The 18,863-nt window shown below is 56.4% G+C and overlaps 4 protein-coding genes and 1 pseudogene across 4 annotated transcripts; 1 reads left to right on the forward strand and 4 right to left on the reverse strand.

Annotated features, from left to right (window-relative positions):
* LOC127461657 (zinc finger protein 729-like) overlaps positions 1 to 18,863 on the reverse strand; it is a 258,708-nt pseudogene that overhangs the window by 148,033 nt on the left and 91,812 nt on the right.
* On the reverse strand, positions 381 to 5,703 carry LOC127461649 (C-type lectin domain family 2 member B-like). The gene is made up of 6 exons (XM_051769663.1): positions 4,915 to 5,703; positions 3,150 to 3,307; positions 2,695 to 2,805; positions 2,395 to 2,576; positions 2,023 to 2,123; positions 381 to 1,717 (listed from the first exon to the last, which is right to left on the reverse strand). The coding sequence occupies exons 2-6, from the start codon at positions 3,235 to 3,237 to the stop codon at positions 1,567 to 1,569; spliced, it is 633 nt and encodes a 210-aa protein (XP_051625623.1). The 5' UTR covers positions 3,238 to 3,307; positions 4,915 to 5,703; the 3' UTR covers positions 381 to 1,566.
* LOC127461643 (killer cell lectin-like receptor subfamily B member 1B allele C) lies at positions 6,601 to 8,774 on the reverse strand. The gene is made up of 6 exons (XM_051769655.1): positions 8,529 to 8,774; positions 8,038 to 8,154; positions 7,812 to 7,943; positions 7,530 to 7,684; positions 7,187 to 7,302; positions 6,601 to 7,090 (listed from the first exon to the last, which is right to left on the reverse strand). The coding sequence occupies exons 1-6, from the start codon at positions 8,611 to 8,613 to the stop codon at positions 6,967 to 6,969; spliced, it is 729 nt and encodes a 242-aa protein (XP_051625615.1). The 5' UTR covers positions 8,614 to 8,774; the 3' UTR covers positions 6,601 to 6,966.
* Positions 9,827 to 14,720, forward strand: LOC127461648 (C-type lectin domain family 2 member B-like). The gene is made up of 6 exons (XM_051769662.1): positions 9,827 to 9,923; positions 11,831 to 11,988; positions 12,183 to 12,293; positions 12,547 to 12,728; positions 12,980 to 13,080; positions 13,384 to 14,720. The coding sequence occupies exons 2-6, from the start codon at positions 11,901 to 11,903 to the stop codon at positions 13,532 to 13,534; spliced, it is 633 nt and encodes a 210-aa protein (XP_051625622.1). The 5' UTR covers positions 9,827 to 9,923; positions 11,831 to 11,900; the 3' UTR covers positions 13,535 to 14,720.
* On the reverse strand, positions 14,923 to 18,379 carry LOC127461646 (killer cell lectin-like receptor subfamily B member 1C). Its single transcript, XM_051769659.1, is given in 6 exon segments — positions 14,923 to 15,153; positions 15,263 to 15,823; positions 16,050 to 16,159; positions 16,381 to 16,535; positions 16,994 to 17,122; positions 17,403 to 18,379. Coding segments are annotated over 5 exon segments (678 nt in total). The 5' UTR covers positions 17,518 to 18,379; the 3' UTR covers positions 14,923 to 15,153; positions 15,263 to 15,654.

Below are 18,863 nucleotides of genomic sequence, written 5' to 3' on the forward strand. Positions count from 1 at the left end.
GAGGGCAATTCTGTGAGGGCAGTTCTTTGAGGGTCATTCTGTGAGGGCGAATCTGTGAGGGCGATTCTGTGAGGGCAGTTCTGTGAGGGCGATTCTGTGAGGGCGATTCTGTGAGGGCGATTCTGTGAGGGCGATTCTGTGAGGGCGATTCTGTGGGGGCGATTCTGTGAGGGCGATTCTGTGAGGGCGATTCTGTGGGGGCGATTCTGTGGGGGCGAATCTGTGAGGGCAGTTCTGTGAGAGCGTTTTGCCATCTTGGCTCCCTCAGGGCTCCTTCAGCCACCGTGTCACCTGCGGACATTCCCTCGGACCTTTCCCCACCCGCACGGGGCGAGCGGCCCCCGCAGCTCCCGCCCCGACCAGGACACGAGGGACAGCGGTGGGGTCGTACAAACTTTAATATAAATGGGTAAAAAAGGAGAAGAGAGAGAAGCACTGATACAGCAGCACTGATACAGTAACTCTGCTGAGGCCACAATCAGGACATTGTACATTCACATTCACAGTTTCATATAGCTTTCAGCAATGTAAAAATACTTCACATGTGCACATTCAAGCACTATAGTGCTTGAATATAGTGCATACAGTGTTATGGATGTAAACTCTTAGGGTGTAAGCATAAAGTAAATATAACTAGAGGATGAGGAAGACTTCTGGAGAAAGAAACCCCTAGTCCACGAAGGCACAAATCCACTTCCACATCATGTCCCTGCAGGTTCACCTCCTTGAGACCAGCTACTGAGGTGACAGTGACAAAAGGCACCGAGGTTACTGAGGTAGTGCTGAGAAGAAACCTCCCCCTGTCCCACTCCAGCGCTGCCCGGCGCCTGTGGCTCCGCTCCATCCCCCCCTCCTGAGTCCCCCTTTCCAGGGAGAAACAGATGGGGGGGATGGAGGGGATGGACAGGGGGAAAACGGGACACTAGGGAAAAAAATTCCAACATCTCTCTTCAAACCCCGGACAATATTAAACAGGACTGGGCCCAATGCTGATCCCTGGGGGACACCACTGGTGACTGGATCCCAACTGGATGCAGCTCCATCCCCACCACTCTCTGGGCCCGACATTCCAGCCAGTTCCTGACCCAGCACAGAGGGCCCTGTCCAGGCCATGGGCTGCAGCTTTTCCAGGAATGTGCCCTGGGAGACAGTGTCCAAAGCTTTGCTGGAGGACTTTTCAAGGTCCCTCTGGATGCTGACCCCAGGGAAGGGCTGGAGCTGTGCCAGGGTAGGGTCAGGTTGGATCCCAGGAAAAGGTTCTTCCCCCAGAGGGTGGTTGGGCACTGCCCAGGCTCCCCAGGGCAGTGGGCACAGCCCCAAACCTGCCAGAGCTCCAGGAGGGTTTGGATGATCCTCTGGGGAACAGGGGGTGACTCCTGGGGATGGGCCTGGGCAGGGCTGAGGGTTGGACTCCATGATTCTTGTGAGGTGCCTTCCAATACAAGATATTTTTGAGATATTCAGTGAAAATTTCACAGCCAGACAACTGAGATGTTCCCCCAGCAATTCCAGTTGCAGTGCCAGGGTGGAGCTCCCTCATCTGGTCAGACATGCAGGCTGAAAGTCCTAGAGAGTTTTGGGGTCTCTTAATTTCCCCTTCCAGAGTTCATAGTCATCGAGGTGGCTGCAGATCCAGTTCTTCTCCGTGTGGCACAGGGATGAGCTGATCCACCAATAGTACAGGTACCCACAGGGTCCCTCACCCCTCACCTCAAACCTGCAAAGCCAACGGGATCAGAGTCAGAAAGGGAAAAGGAAAAGAAGGAAACTCCCCCCCCCAAAAAAATTAGGAAGAGCTGGGATTTCCCCTCTGGCAGAGAAGGGCTTTGGCTGGGGGCGGTCTCCAATCCTCTGATCAGGGTTGGGGGGCAGCGACTTCGGCCCATCCCAACCCCCCATGGAAAGCCAGGAGCTGCCTGGACACGGGGCAGGAGAAGGTGCCCATCCCAGGATGGGGCATCCCAGACTCCAGGAAATCCCTGGGGCCCACCCCGGGGCTCCAGCACGGACACAGGGACCCACCTGCTGTTCAAGGCCGTGCCATTGATCCACTCCCAGCCCTTATCCCTCATTCCCAGCCCGATCCAGTGGTTTGCTTCGCCTTTATAGCACAGAAGGAAGGCCTGGAAGGCAAAGAAACGTTGGCTTTGGCCAGTCTTGCCTTCCCCACCTTCTCTTTCCCTCCTGTGTCCACCCCCATCCAGACCTGGGGCTTTTCCCAAGGGGTTGGCTCCCGGCTCCAGCACTGGCAGCACTTTGGGGCCAGCCTGGGGGGTTTGGGGCTGATTTATCCTCTTGGTTTCCCTGTGTTTCCCACCCTGGTGCTGCTGCAGAGGCTCAAGCCCAGTCCTCACCAGTTCATCCCAGTCCTCACCAGTTCATTCCAATCCTCACCAGTTCCTCCCTCGTGCTTATGGTGGCCAGTGAAGCTCCCAGGGCCTCACAGCTTTCCCAGCCCGTGGTCCAGTTGCCCTCAGCCTCAGAAAAATAATAACATTTTCCTTGGAAACCAGGCCAGGTGTCTGGGCACACGTGGGAGAATTCCAGCTCAGAGAACCGGGGTCTGACACCGAGAACTGAAACACAGAAAGCTGAGTCAGACACGTGGGCAGCCCTGAAAAGCAGCAAAATGGGATTGATTGCTTGGGGTTTTTTCCAGCAGAGGAAATTGGGGGATGCCTGGGTGGGACTCACCAGTCAGTGTCGCAATCAGGCTGAAGCTGAGGATCCCCAGGAACACACTCAGAGCCAGGAGAACACGCACCTTGGAGGATGTTCTCCGCTCTGACTCGGTTCTGCAGGACCCTGGGGCAGGAAAGAGCAGGGTGAGGATGGCCTGGCTCCTCTCCCCTCTGCTTTGCCCTCCTGTGCTGGACCCTCAGTCCATCCCCAGCCCCACCCAGGCCCATCCAGGGACCCCTCTGGGGGCTCAGGAGTCCTTCAGAGCCACTGATGTGTGTTTGACGGCCTGGAGACGGATCTTCAGCCTCCAGAGGTGAATTCCACAGCGTGGAATTCAGTGCAGCTGTGCCTGGGCTGCTCCACACCCACCCAAAGGCTCCATCCCCATCCCGGTGCTGCCCCGGAGCGAGATGCTCTTCCCACCCCGTGCTCTCCCCCCCTGGAGCATTTGGTTTTCCCAGCATTACCACATTTGGACTGTTCCTCTGGATCACTGCAGGTGTTCAGGGCTTCCTCTTGGCTTGAAGAATTTGGCTTTTGGGTTTCTTTCCCCATCCTTGCAGAGAAACCTCAGGGCCCGAGGCTGACATTCCCTGGGCTCTGTGGGGTGGAAGCACTCGGCAGCCTGGGGTGGAAGGAGAGGAGAGGCTGAGGGGACCTGCAGGGATCTGAGACCTCCTGGGCACAGCCCAGCCAGCCACAACAGCCCCTGTGGGGCTGGCACTGTGTCTCAGCATTATCTTGGTGCCAAGGGGCACAATCTGGCAGGGCTGAACACACATCTGGGAGAGGAGGTGGTACAAAGGACAGAGGGAGGGGAGGGGAAAAGAGGGGGGGGGAAAGAGAGGGGAGGGAGAAAGATTAAAGAGGGGAAAAAAAAGACAAATTAAGCAGAAAGGAAAGAGAAAGACAAGTTTAAAGGCACTTTAACTATTAAATAAGTAAGTAATTGAGAGCTCACAGGTTTGCAGGGGACGGGAGCCTGTTCAGGGCTCAGGAGCTGCTACTGCCCAAAGGGGGGAAAAGTCACCGAGGGCTCAGAGCAGAGTCTGTGCTTTGGGACCCGTTTGCAAAAACACACAGGGTGGAAAGTAGGTTGTAACAGTTCACAGCAGCTGTTCTGCTTGGGTTTTCTGTTTGTGGCTCCCCACGAGCTTCTTTTGCTCTGGTTCCCCCCCTCCTCGTGCCCACTGTTGCACGAGCACGACCTGGTTCCCTGCACCCCAAACCAACAGGGGCAGCAGCTTTTGGTCCTCTTGGGTCTTGTGTAAGTTATTACCAGCACCAAATGGACCAACAGAAGCTCATCAGGAATGTGTCCTGATAAAACAGCAATATTTCTTTGCAAGGTGAGCTCTGAAAGCTGCAAAGGGGCAGGTTGGTTTGTGGGTAAATGGATGTGAAAAAAGCACAAAGCGGTTCCCTCAGAGGGGATTTGCAGGAGGAAACTCAAGGACCTGTCAGATAACAGCGTTTCCAGAGCAGTGAGAGGGTTAAATTGGGAGGAGAAAGTAACAAAAACAGGATGAGCCAGAAGAGGGTGGTGCTTCTGCACCCTCAAGGTTTCCAAAGCTGAACAGGACAAAGCTCAGAAATGAAAGGAAGTCATATCTTGAGATGGCAGAAGTCCACGTGCACAAGTTCAACCCCCTCATTTCAAGCCAAAATCTCAGTCCTACTTTAATCTCTGCATCACAGTGTCAACAAAACAACTTCAACAAATTCCCTTAAAAGGACCCACGAAGGTTCACATTGTAAGACCCTCCCTGGTGCAGCCCGAGCTCCTGCCCAGGTTCAATCCCTCCCAAGCCCACCCTGGTTTCCAGCTGGTCCTTTCTGTCATATCATCATTTACCTCTTTTCACCACAACTTTCTCATTTCTCTTCCCAAGAAGCAACTCTGTCAGCAACAAGGGGCTGAAAAAGCCCCAACAAAACCACTGAAGAAGCAGCAAAAATGACAAACCAGCACAACTCCGCAGCAGACACTCAAACCAACCCCACGGCAGCAAAAGCCTCACTATACCCAGCTGTAAAACTGTGACTTTTGGGGTTTAGCCCCCCTTTCCCCTTCAACGTGCCACGTTTAGTTAATCAGGTGGTCATTTCAGCCCCTCCAAAGACAAGACCATGATGTGGGGGCTCAGCCCTGTCCCAGCCGTGGCTCGCTCTGGGCAGGGAGCACCCACCACCCCGAGTTTGGCAGCCCAGGAGCTGCTCTGGAGTCCTCACCTCGCAGGGCAGCTCTCAATGTGTGGGATATTTCGTAGTGTTGAGTCATTTGAGCCACTCAGTTGGGGAGGAGAGTCAACCACAGAGGCATGGTTTTGACTTTACAGCTCTCTGGCCTGTCCCCTTGCAAAGCCACAGGGGAATGTTTTATACTTTTACAAATCGGGCAGTACTGGCTGTTCTCCAGCAGATCCCGGTGTGATTCATCCAAGGAACAAAGGCATTTTTTTTTGAACCCTTGCTTGCTTAAAAATATTTAAAGGTTCCCAACCAAGGGAGATGTCATGGGCTGGCCCTGGTTGGTGCCAGATGCTGCTTTGCCACCCCCCTCCTCACCCAGGCAGGGGACAGAATTATTCCAAACTGTCACCTCATGAAAGCTTCACAGTCCGGAGCCAGAAGAAATGAGAAGCTGTTGGAGATGCACGACCACCGTTGGGAAATCTGAGAAACCCGGGGGGAGGTTTTTGGCTGAAGGGGTCCCACGTGGCTGGGATGGGGGCCCTGCACTTTAAATGATACCAGAAAAGATGGACCAAAATGCATCCAACCACAAGTATTGTCCTAACTATATTTATGACTTTTTTATACAGCCTTTCATTATCGGGGGAAGTGTTCAATTGAAGAAAGGCTCTAAAGTCGTGCCGAGGGATCAGGGAGAGGTCACTCACCAGTAGTTCTTGCGGGCACAAGAAAGGAATGGATTAATGACTAAAACCAGTTTTTTCTAAATCCATCCTGGTGTTCTTTTAAGACGAAATAAGAAAACACACGAACTTCAAACTGCAGGCAGGGAACTGGAATTTTGGTTTTTCATGTTTTTTTGTTGTTTTGTTGGTTTTGGTTGGGTTGGGTTTTTTTGAAAAAAAAAACAAAAAAACACCTGCAGACAAGCTCCCTGTCGTGACATGGGGGTGCCATTGCCTGGACGCTGCTGGCCCAGGGCAGCTGCAGAACGGGCTCAGCCTTCCGAGGGGAAGGACCAGCACCTGAGAGGCTGCTCAGGATTGTGCCCAGAGGCTCCTGCCCCGGCAGTTTGGAGCCCAGAGCCACCGAGCGCTGGCACAGCCCATCTGTGTCACTGCTTGTAAAATGTGCCAGGGACCGGCAGGAAAAGCAGCACCGCCTTGGCTTCTGTCCATGGAAACCGTTTCTCGGCATTTCTTGGCTCCACGGGGGCATTAAAATCGCTGCGAGGGGTTCCCACCGCCCGCGTCTGAAAGAGCCGCAGCGAGCGTGGGAACAGAATAAAAGACAGGAAATAGAGTAAAACAGAATAAAAGGCTGCACCGAGGGGTCCCCCCGCCCGGTGTCGGGACGGGCGCTCTCGGGGGTGTCCAGAAGGGCTGCGCCGAGAGGGGTGGGAGCTGTGAATAAAATATAGAGAATGGAATTAAACGCGACAGCAGAGCCGCGGCGAGGGGATCGCCGCCGCCTCGTGTCACCGAAAGAGCTGCCCAAGGGACGGCGGGGCGGTGCTGGAGGAGCTGCCCCGAGGGACAGACAGACTCTGCCTTGGCTCGTGGGACTCACCCCGTGTCACTGAAGAGCTGCGACGAGGGGCGGGCGAGGAGCGACGGCGGAGAAAGGGCCGCCCCGGGGTGGGGAGATGGGGGGTGTGAACGGAAAAAAAAGAGAGAGAAGGCAATAAAAGACCCACACGGGGGGTGACCGCTGCCCCGCGACCGAAACAGTGGCACCGAGAGACACTGTGAGGGGGGACGAGCGGCCCCTGCCCCGCGTCCCTAAAAAAGCTGCCCCGACGGACAGGCGGGTCCCCTCCGCCCTCGGGCACCGGGGAGGGGATCGAGAGGTTGTTCCCAACCAGCTCCCCCGCAAAGTGAATTTTACAAGTTATTTTTAGTTTTTATTCTTTTCGTAGTTCGATTTCTCCTCCTCCCTCGCACCCCGCCGCCCTCGCATCGCCCATCCCAGGGCGACTTTCCCCGGCCGCGGTCCTGCCCGTGCCTCGGGAGATGCCGGTGGGTGCCGAACCCGCGGGAATCGGGATTTTCTCCCGCATTAACGGTGGGTTTTGGGTGCGGTGGAGGCTCAGATCCGGGCGGACTCCGTCTGGCAGACCCACTGCAGCCCCGTGTCGCAGGCGCGGGGGTCGATCCTGTCCCCCTTGAGCGCCCCGCAGGCTCCGCGACCCTCCCCGAGGTCCTGCGGGAACCTGCGGGTGCGGGAGGGGGCCCGTGTCACCCCCGGGGGGCCCTCGGGGACAGGGGGGTGCCCACCCCGACCCCCCAGCGCTCTCCCCGGCCCTCACCGGCTCCAGTCCGGGCGGGAGCCGTTCACCCACGTCCAGCCCATCCCGGGCGCGGGCACCGAGAGCCCGATCCAGAAGTGCCGCGTGGGTTTCCTCAGGGTCTCATTGAGGGAATCCTGGCCCGGGGAAAGGGGCAGTGGTGGCACTGCCGGGCCGGGGATGGTCACCCCAAAATAGGCTCCGTCCTCACCCCGGGACCGAGCCAGACCCATGGCACTCCCCCCCGGTCTGCCACGGGCACCGCGGGGAATTTGGGAATGAGAGGTCTGATCCCAGGCTTCTGGGGACTCCTTCGCCCTCCCCTGGGGTGCCTCCAGCCCCTCTGTCCCCTCGGTCCCTTCACCAGCTCGTCCTTGTCCCACGGCATCGCCATCGCGGCCCCGCGGTCCCCGCAGTCCTCCCGGCTCCTGTGCCACGAGTTCATCCTCTCCGAGACCCAGTAGCACTTAGTCCTGCCCAGCATCCAGCCCACGGGGCAGAGCCTGCATCCCTCGGCCTCTGTGGACAGACAGACAGACGGACAGACAGACGGACCCCGGCGCGCTGAGGCGCCGTGTGGGGGACTGGGGGGGGCTCCAGTTTGGGGAGGGGGCATCGATGGGACCCCCGGGTGGTGGGGGGTTACCTCGCGGGGGGCACAGGATCCTCCTCAGCTCCCTGAAGGTGCCGTCCAGGCTGGCACAGGGGGGTCTCAGGGACGTGTTCCCCCACCCCGAGCTCGCCTCGGGCTGTGCCCTCTCTGCCACCCACCAGGACACTGGGACAGGAGGATGCCCAGCCCGGTCAGGGGCACTGGGGGGGTGGGAAGGGGCAGAGGGGTCCGGGTGCCCCTTCCCACCCCCCAAACTCACCACAGAGCACCAGGGACAGCGCCAGGGCAGCCGTGAGGGCCCCGAGGAGGCAGCGGGGACGGCGGGGGGGGGCTGTGGTGGGGACCCCCCGGGGTTCTGGAAAGCCAGATCCTACAGCTGGGGGGTGGAAAAGAGCACCCGTCACACCTTCACCCACCCAGAGCCCGGGGCAGGGGGTCCTGGGGCAAAGCACCCTGGTGAGACCCCCCCCTCAAACCCCTGCAGCCCCCCCTGCCCAGGAGCAGGAGGAGCTGGGTGCCCCCAAAAAATCCCTCTGCTCCCTCTGTTGGGGGGTCCCAGCTCCGGGGGTGGGGCAGCAGCCAACCACAGCCCCGAGAAACCCCCCCAGCCCCTCCTTCCTAAATCCCTGCCTCAGTTTCCCCACCCTGAGCAGCTCTTGGGGACCCCAGGGGTGACATCACCCCCTGTCCCCGAGTCCCTCTTCCCCCCCCGATCTGGGGGGGCCCAGCGGACACGACCCCCCCCAGTACCTGCCCCCGGGGAGGACGGGGGGCTCCCCGCAGCCCCTCGTTTCCTCCACTGCTCTAAGGCCGTGTAGCCGTCCTGGTCCTGCATGTCCCGCCGCTCAGGGCCGGGGACCCGCAGTGGTCACACGGGGGAAGGGACAGGAAGCCAAAGCGCCGCTGCCCCCCCGGGCTGGTGTGAACTGGCAGTGGGTTCGGAGCTTCCTGTACCCAAACCAAAGCCCCACAACTGCTGGGGGGACTCGTCCTGACGGCCCCGAGGGGTGGGGGGTCGGGGGTCTGTGTCCAGAGGAAGGAAACCCATGGGAAGGGACAAGGAGGACAAGGAGCTGGGAGAGAGAAATCACTCCTCGCATCCCCCTAAAATGGTGAAAATAAGAGATCAAGGTGTTGATCGTGATCTCTAAGAGATGAGAATCGATAAAATACCATCAAAAGGAGCGCAAAATGAGAGAATTGCTCAATAAAGCACCAGTTCTGTCCAAAAATAGACGCGGATTCACAGAGCTCATGCCTGGTTTTCCCAGCCGTGTCTGTAGGGTAACATTGGCTCAGCAGGAAGCCCCACTTCTCTTGCCCCCTAACGAGGAGCAATTTTATTAGGCTAATTAATTAGTCCCTGATGTTCTTTTTTTCTCTGCCAGGCACAGGCCAGCACAGGCTCCGCAGGCTGCAGGGCTGCTGCGTCCTGCTGGGGCTTAACCCATAAGTTTTATTTGCCCCAAAAAGGGGAAAACGGCCCCAAATCCCTTTGGCCAAGCAGAGGAGGGGACAGAGTTCTGGCAGAAAAGTCCAAAAATCGGTTTTGCCCAGCTTGGGAAGAACAAGCCACCCAGAAGTGAGGCGGGACCCCCCAGCAGCACTTTTGTGCTGTCTCCCCCCCCCCCCCGAGGCCCTCCCCGGGGTGCTGGAGGGTGACTGGGCACACTGGGAGCACTGGGAAGGGGCTCAGCCCTCCGTCACCCCCGGGAGCTCCAAGGCTCCGAGAGCCGGGATGGAACAGGGGAAGGGACGGGGCTGCCGGCGCTGGACGGGGCACGTGAGACGGCGGGGAAGGCAATAAACAGCAAAACGGCGACGAAAGATAAAACTCGGCGGCGGCGAAAGGGCCAGTGAGTCACACACGTCCCATTTCACACCCACACGGCACAGCCACGGCGGGGGGATCGAAAAACAGCCAATGGGAAGCGTCGGAGAGCCCCCGGTAGCCAATGGGAAGCGTCGAAGGGCCCCGGCAGCCAATGGGAAGAGACGTGTCCTGATGTCAATTAAACCACACTGAGAAGCTGCTGAAGAGCAAAGAACAATTGAAATTGCGTCAGTTGGAGAGTTTGTTTGCTAGTTTGTGACTAAACCGACCCTACCGCGAAATCTCACAGTCACTGAGAGCTGCCCTGCGAGGTGAGTACTCCAGAGCAGCTCCTGGGCTGCCAAACTCGGGGTGGTGGGTGCTCCCTGCCCACAGTGAGCCACGGCTGGGACAGGGCTGAGCCCCCACATCAGAGTCTTGTCTTTGGGGGGGCTGCAATGACCACCTGATTAATTAAACGTGGCACGTTGAAGGGGAAGGGGGGAATAAACCCCAAAAGTCACAGTTTTACAGCTGGGTTTGGTGAGGCTTTTGCTGCCGTGGGGTTGGTTTGAGTGTCTGCTGCGGGGTTGGGCTGGTTTGTCATTTTTACTGCCTTCTAAGAGCTTCTGCAGTGGTTTTGTTGGGGCTTTTTCAGCCCCTTGTTGCTGACAGGGTTGCTTCTCGGGAAGAGAATTGAGAAAGTCGTGGTGAAAAGAGGCAAATAATGATATAAAAAGGACTTTAATTTGTTTCAGTTGAGTGGAATGAACAGTGATTTTGGGGGAAGCTGGAGCGAACCAGCTGGAAACCAGGGTGGGCTTGGGAGGGATTGAACCTGGGCAGGAGCTCGGGCTGCACCAGGGGGGGTCTCACAATGTGAACCTTTGGGGGTCCTTTTAAGGGAATTTCTTGAAGTTGTACAGTCATCATAAAGGAGCAAAAATGTCAGTGGGACTGGGTGAATCAGTAACTGCACTGGGTCTCTTTTAGCTTCAAATTGACACTTCAGTTTTGCAAATGTTAAAATCTTCACCAGCCCACTGGTTTCTGGATCAGAATTGGGTTTGGGAGGGATTAAACCTGGGCAGGAGCTCGGGCTGCACCAGGGGGATTCTTACGAGGTGAACGTTCGTGGGTCTTTTTAAGGGAATTTGTTGAATTTGTACAGTCAACATTTGTGACGCAGAAATTAAAGTAGGACTGAAATTGTGGCTTGAAATGAGGGGTCTGAACCTGTGCACGTGGACTTCTGCCAAGTCACAAGATATGACTTCCTTTAATTTCTGAGCTTTGTCCTGTTCAGCTTTGGAAACCTTGAGGGTGCAGAAGCACCACCCTCTTCTGGCTCATCCTGTTTTTGTTCCTTTCTCCTACCAATTTAACCCTCTCACTGCTCTGGAAATGCTGTTATCTGAGCAGGTCCTTGAGTTTCCTCCTGCAAGTCCCCTCTGAGGGAATGACTTTGTGCTTTTTTTCCACATCCATTTACCCACAAACCAACCTGCCCCTTTGCAGCTTTCAGAGCTCACCTTGCAAAGAAATATTGCTGTTTTATCAGGATAAGTTCCTGACGAGCTTCTGTTGGTCCATTTGGTGCTGGTAATAACTTACACAAGACCCAAGAGGACCAAAAGCTGCTGCCCCTAATGGTTGGGGGTGCAAGGAACCAGGTCGTAGTCCTGCAACAGTGGGCACGGGGAGGGGGGGGAACCAGAGCAAAAGAAGCTCGTGGGGAGCCACAAACAGAAAACCCAAGCAGAACAGCTGCTGTGAACTGTTACAACCTACTTTCCACCCTGTGTGTTTTTGCAAAAGGGCCCCAAAGCACAAACTCTGCTCCAAGCCCTCGGTGCCTTTTCCCCCCCTGAGCCCTGAACAGGCTCCTGTCCCCTGCAAACCTGTGAGCTCTCAATTACTTACTTATTTAATAGTTAAAGTGCCTTTAAACTTGTCTTTCTCTTTCCTTTCTGATAATTTGTCTTTTTTTCCCCCTCTTTAATCTTTCTCCCTCCCCTCTCTTTCCCCCCCCTCTCTTTTCCCCTCCCCTCCCTCTGTCCTTTGTGCCACCTCCTCTCCCAGATGTGTGTTCAGCCCTGCCAGATTGTGCCCCTTGGCACCAAGATAATGCTGAGACACAGTGCCAGCCCCACAGGGGCTGTTGTGGCTGGCTGGGCTGTGCCCAGGAGGTCTCAGCTCCCTGCAGGTCCCCTCAGCCTCTCCTCTCCTTCCACCCCAGGCTGCCGAGTGCTTCCACCCCACAGAGCCCAGGGAACGTCAGCCCCGGGCCCTGAGGCTTCTCTGCAAGGATGGGGAAAGAAACCCAAAAGCCAAATTCTTCAGGCCAAGAGGAAGCCCTGAACATCTGCAGTGATCCAGAGGAACAGTCCAAATGTGGTAATGCTGGGAAAACCCCAAATGTTCCGAGGGAGGGCGGGGTGTGGGAAGAGCATCTTGCTCTGGGGGGGCACCAGTGGGGGGGCCTGGATGGGCCTGGGTGGGGCTGGGGATGGACTGAGGGTCCAGCACAGGAGGGCAAAGCAGAGGGGAGAGGAGCCAGGCCATCCTCACCCTGCTCTTTCCTGCCCCAGGGGCCTACAGAACCGAGTCAGAGCGGAGAACATCCCCCAAGGTGTGTGTTCTCCTGGCTCTGTGTGTGTTCCTGGGGATCCTCAGCTTGAGCCTGATTGTGACACTGACTGGTGAGTCCCACCCAGGCACCCCCACGGGGAGGATTCTAGGACCTTCCCAGCGTCAAGGGAGGCTCCCAAAGTGGGTGACTCCCTTTTTTACCTGCACTTTGCTCCAGGCATCTGCTCCTCACTCAGTCACACATATTCCAAGAGCATCATCCCTAGTTTCCCTCTTCCAGCTGCTGGAATAAACCAAGGAATCAATCCCATTTGCTGCTTTTCAGGGCTGCCCACGTGTCTGACTCAGCTTTCTGTGTTTCAGTTCTCAGTGTGAGACCCCCTTTCCCTGAGCCGGAATTCTCCCACGTGTGCCCAGACACCTGGCCTGGTTTCCAAGGAAAATGCTATTATTTTTCTGAGGCTGAGGGCAACTGGACCATGGGCTGGGAAAGGTGTGAGGCCCTGGGAGCTTCTCTGGCCACCATAAGCACCAGGGAGGAACTGGTGAGGACTGGGATGAACTGGTGAGGACTGGGCTTGAGCCTTTGCAGCAGCACCGGGGTGGGAAACACAGGGAAACCAAGAGGATAAATCAGCCCCAAACCCCCCAGGCTGGCCCCAAAGTGCTGCCAGTGCTGGAGCCGGGAGCCAACCCCTTGGGAAAAGCCCCAGGTCTGGATGGGGGTGGACACAGGAGGGAAAGAGAAGGTGGGGAAGGCAAGACTTGCCAAAGCCAACGTTTCTTTGCCTTCCAGGCCTTCCTTCTGCGCTATAAAGGCGAAGCAAACCACTGGATCGGGCTGGGAATGAGGGATAAGGGCTGGGAGTTGATCAATGGCACGGCCTTGAACAGCAGGTGGGTCCCTGTGTCCGTGCTGGAGCCCCGGGGTGGGCCCCAGGGATTTCCTGGAGTCTGGGATGCCCCATCCTGGGATGGGCACCTTCTCCTGCCCCGTGTCCAGGCAGCTCCTGGCTTTCCATGGGGGGTTGGGATGGGCCGAGGTCGCTGCCCCCCAACCCTGATCAGAGAATTGGAGACCCTCCCCAGCCAAAGCCCTTCTCTGCCGGAGGGGAAATCCCAGCTCTTCCTAATTTTTTGGGGGGGCAGTTTCCTTCTTTTCCTTTTCCCTTTCTCACTCTGATCCCGTTGGCTTTGCAGGTTTGAGGTGAGGGGTGAGGGACCCTGTGGGTACCTGTACTATTGGTGGATCAGCTCGTCCCTGTGCCACACGGAGAAGAACTGGATCTGCAGCCACCTCGATGACTATGAACTCTGGAAGGGGAAATTAAGAGACCCCAAAACTCTCTAGGACTTTCAGCCTGCATGTCTGACCAGATGAGGGAGCTCCACCCTGGCACTGCAACTGGAATTGCTGGGGGAACATCTCAGTTGTCTGGCTGTGAAATTTTCACTGAATATCTCAAAAATATCTTGTATTGGAAGGCACCTCACAAGAATCATGGAGTCCAACCCTCAGCCCTGCCCAGGCCCATCCCCAGGAGTCACCCCCTGTTCCCCAGAGGATCATCCAAACCCTCCTGGAGCTCTGGCAGGTTTGGGGCTGTGCCCACTGCCCTGGGGAGCCTGGGCAGTGCCCAACCACCCTCTGGGGGAAGAACCTTTTCCTGAGACCCAACCTGACCCTACCCTGGCACAGCTCCAGCCCTTCCCTGGGGTCAGCATCCAGAGGGACCTTGAAAAGTCCTCCAGCAAAGCTTTGGACACTGTCTCCCAGGGCACATTCCTGGAAAAGCTGCAGCCCATGGCCTGGACAGGGCCCTCTGTGCTGGGTCAGGAACTGGCTGGAATGTCGGGCCCAGAGAGTGGTGGGGATGGAGCTGCATCCAGTTGGGATCCAGTCACCAGTGGTGTCCCCCAGGGATCAGCATTGGGCCCAGTCCTGTTTAATATTGTCCGGGGTTTGAAGAGAGATGTTGGAATTTTTTTCCCTAGTGTCCCGTTTTCCCCCTGTCCATCCCCTCCATCCCCCCCATCTGTTTCTCCCTGGAAAGGGGGACTCAGGAGGGGGGGATGGAGCGGAGCCACAGGCGCCGGGCAGCGCTGGAGTGGGACAGGGGGAGGTTTCTTCTCAGCACTACCTCAGTAACCTCGGTGCCTTTTGTCACTGTCACCTCAGTAGCTGGTCTCAAGGAGGTGAACCTGCAGGGACATGATGTGGAAGTGGATTTGTGCCTTCGTGGACTAGGGGTTTCTTTCTCCAGAAGTCTTCCTCATCCTCTAGTTATATTTACTTTATGCTTACACCCTAAGAGTTTACATCCATAACACTGTATGCACTATATTCAAGCACTATAGTGCTTGAATGTGCACATGTGAAGTATTTTTACATTGCTGAAAGCTATATGAAACTGTGAATGTGAATGTACAATGTCCTGATTGTGGCCTCAGCAGAGTTACTGTATCAGTGCTGCTGTATCAGTGCTTCTCTCTCTTCTCCTTTTTTACCCATTTATATTAAAGTTTGTACGACCCCACCGCTGTCCCTCGTGTCCTGGTCGGGGCGGGAGCTGCGGGGGCCGCTCGCCCCGTGCGGGTGGGGAAAGGTCCGAGGGAATGTCCGCAGGTGACACGGTGGCTGAAGGAGCCCTGAGGGAGCCAAGATGGCAAAACGCTCTCACAGAACTGCCCTCACAGATTCGCCCCCACAGAATCGCCCCCACAGAATCGCCCTCACAGAATCGCCCTCACAGAATCGCCCCCACAGAATCGCCCCCACAGAATCGCCCTCACAGAATCGCCCTCACAGAATCGCCCTCACAGAATCGCCCTCACAGAACTGCCCTCACAGAATCGCCCTCACAGATTCGCCCTCACAGAATGACCCTCAAAGAACTGCCCTCACAGAATTGCCCTCACAGAACTGCCCTCACAGAACTGCCCTCACAGAGTCGCCCTCACAGAGTCGCCCTCACAGAACCACTATTTCCACCCATTGGTGACACCCATTGAGGACGGGACTATTTGGCTGTTTGACCCGTCACTCTTGGCTCCCGTGGGGTGGGTTTAGAGTGAAGACACTGAAGGGACGGGTATTGGAATATGTGTGTTTATTTTAGGAGAGTTTGGTTGCAAAGGAAAGCAGGGATGGAGCCACTTGGCTTATTGTCATCTATAGTAATGTAAAAGCATAAAAATAACACTTAAGTGTAGGTACTGAGATTATGTGACTCTGGGAGAAACTTAAGGGGAACTTGGCAATCTGAATACAGACGTGGTGAGATGTATCCGTGTGTGTCTGAAATTGCTTGGGAGTATTTTTCTCCTGGGCAGAGAATGCTTAACTAAAAAGTGGATATAGAGAAAAGCTACTGACTGGAATTTACTGCGGCTGTAACAGGGTGGATAAACCATGAAAGAACTGTAATAAATGATTTTGTTATACCACATGGGGTCCGTTGCCCGAGTGTGTCAGGTGGAAGCATCATCCAGCTTCCCAATGTCTCCTGCCGTGGGCGGGGAGAGCTGGAAAGGGGCTTTTTGGCAAACCCACTTGTGGTCACTGGCACAGACATCAACATCCAAGCTCTTGCCTTTCAGGGTCCCACACCCTTCATCCAGCTCCCGCAGGACCCCAAACCTGCACAACAAAGGGTTTATTGCCCCATAACCAACCCCAACGTGCCCTGTGACCCCAAATACCCCATAACCAACCCCAACGAGCCCCATGACCCAGACTCTTGGTCTGCAGAGTGTTGCCAGAGGAATAAGAGACCCTTGCATGGACCCCAGCGATGTGTGGATGTGGATCGGGGTCTCAAATGGACCAAAGCAGCTTTTTACCCCCCCAGACCTCAGACACTCACCTGTGGGGGTTGTAGGGGGTGTTGTCCACCCACGTCCACTCCTTCTGCCGTGACCTCAACCCGACCCACACCGACCACGGGCGCCTGCCTGTGACACTCTCGACGTTCTCCTGGGACGTGGAAGGCACCAGTTGCTCCAAAAAAATCTCTCCACGGGGAGTTCCGTGGGGTGCAAAGCCACAGAACAAACCCAACCCCCCAAATCCGTGGGACACGAGTGTCCCATGCTCTGAACCCCAAACCCTCCTGCTGCTGAGAGCCTTTTGCTCCCCTGCCCCCCTAAAAACCCAGGACTTCTGGGTCCTTTCCAAGCCTTTTCCTCCCTGTTTACCATTTCTGTCTCGTTCTTGAGCACCACCAGCTCAGAGCCCTGATCTTCGCAGCTTTTCCTGCCCCGAGTCCAGTTCCCCGATTCCTTGGAGAGCCAGTAGCATCTCTCCCCACGGAGCTGCCAGTCCTGGGGGCACAGCTTGCAGCCAGCAGGGGCTGGGGAGGAGGAAGGCCACGAATGAGACACCGCAAAGGTGGGCAAGGTCTTTTCTGACCCCCCAAATGAAAGGCACCAAACCCTCGAGTTATTTCCCAGCGTTGTGGTTTTTCTGCTCTACCACCATGGAGGAGGAGGAGGAGGAGGAACAGGAAGTGGAGGAGGACGAAGAGAAAGAGGAGGGGGAGGAATGGGAGGAAGAAGATTCAGTTGGGTGACCATACAGGCACAGTGGGTGGTTGGGGTGCAGGAAGGGTGGTGAGAAACATCCCCCCTTGGGCTGACCATGCTCCTCTGGGGAGGTGGGACCGCCAAAAATCCCACGGAAAAGGGAATTCTTCCTTAAAAATGCTCCTTTTTGCCAAAGAACCCTCGGTGCAGGGTCTCCTTGCAGGAGGAGCCCCCCAAGGACCCACCTGAGCCTCTCCCAGCAGAGCCAGGTGGGAAGGGGGCTCACCTGGAGGGCTCTGCCCCTGGGGTTGGCAGAAGTACCGCACCAGGGATGGGAAGATGCATCACTCCGTCTGGTTCCTGGCCTGGATCTCAACTCTGGTGTCACTTTCAGGACCTGGAGAGCCCTGAAAAACTGGGAGCAAAGACCTGGGGTGAGAAGCTGAAGCCAAACCACAAACCCCACAGAGACAGGGTGGATTTTGCCCCGCAGTTAATGAAGTTGGCCCGAAGCCCATGGGTCTTGCCCTCCTCCCTCATTTGGGGGATGCTCCAGGTGTGCCCAGAGGGGGTTTTGTTCTTGGCTCTCGTGCCTGCACCAACCCTCCAGGGCCTGATCCACTGCAACAAACCCAGATTTCCGCTACCAGGCATCTTGCCAGGGTGTGAGATGGAGATAAGAGCTGGTTACTCACCACTCACATTTCGGAGCACCACCAGCACCAGCAGGACGAGGTGCCCCAGAGCCCCGGCTGTGAGGAGCACTCTGTGCCACCACAGGCACGGGGCAGGAGCTGGAAGAGGCCACATTTAAGCTTAAAAAATATGAAGAAGATTGGGGGTTAAGAGCATAAAAAAAAACCCCTCTGCTGAGCTGTGAGTTCGAGCAGAAGTTTCTGGTTGCTTTGCTTCCTCCAAAGCCATAAATCCCCCCTGACAGGGCTCGAGCCAGGGCAGCACCCCTGGGGGGCTTGGGGGGCTCAGGGGGTGCAGCAGCCTCGGGAGCAGCCTCGAGGACCCAGTGACAGAGGGCAGGACCTGGGAACTCCCAAAGGGGCTCAGTTTCCAGCTGGGAGTTGGTGACCACGGGTCCCTCCAGCCCTCGACACCTCCGGGGTCCGAACGGGGCTCGGCCCCTTCCCTGCCCTCCCAGGGGTGGTGGTTCCCCTGGGGCTCCCTGGGACCCCTTTTGGCCACCAAGTGAAGGGTCTGGGAAACAAAACTGTTCCATTTCTTGAGATTTTCCAGCCTCTCCTGTCCCTGTCCTGCTCCAGACAAACCCAGATCCCATTTCAAAGGCCACCCCATGAGCTTGGAAACCTGAATGTGGGAATGAAGAAGCAAAGGGACCCCAAAGGTAACAGACCCGAAACTCTTCCCAGGGCCTGAAATAAGCCTTTTTTCCCCCAAAATACACTCACCAGGACATTTCTCAGCCAGAGAAGGCCCATTCCCAGCATTTCTTAGATCGGTATAACCCATTTCCCCAGCCATGGTGGCTCTGGAGGTCGTTGGTGTGTCCCGAGAGCGACACCAGCCTCGGACAGCTTTTCACCTCGTGACCAACGCGCGTCCGGTCCCAGGAAATGGCACCAACAGGGCCTTTTATGTTTCTTTGGGGTTTTTTTTAAACATATCTCTATATTCTGCAGCCTCCCCTGTGCCTGGGGAAAGGGTTTAGGGTGTCCCCAGCCAGGAGGAGGAGGAGGGGGCTCACCCGGAGCTGCAGGAACACACACAGGGTTGGGCCGAATGGGGGGAAAACAGGTGGAAATTTATTAAATTAATCAAATTAATTTATTAAATTAACTCCAAAAGCCTCTGATTGAGGTTTTTAGGGGGTGAGGCTGAAACGTGACAGGTGATATTTGGTGTTGCTTCCCCAAGAAGCATCTCTCAGGGATGGGGTGGTGACAGAAATGCTGCAGCCATGGGAGGGTCAGAACCAGGCAGGGCAGGAGGAGCTGACACCTCCTGGTCATTTAGGGGGGTTTTTCCCCACTTGTCTGACATCCCCTCGCTCCCCTCAGCCCCATCGGTTGGGACATGGTCCCGTTCTGGGGGGGCAAAGCTGCTCCTGGGGGGCACCGGGGGGACAGAGTTCTGGCAGAAAAGTCCAAAAATCCGTTTTGCCCAGCTTGGGAAGAACAGAACAA

The sequence above is a fragment of the Manacus candei genome, unplaced genomic scaffold (assembly GCF_025592945.1).
Source record: "Manacus candei isolate 608988 ecotype Guabito, Panama unplaced genomic scaffold, ASM2559294v1 h1tg000110l, whole genome shotgun sequence".
In the NCBI taxonomy this organism is placed as follows: Eukaryota; Metazoa; Chordata; class Aves; order Passeriformes; family Pipridae; genus Manacus; species Manacus candei.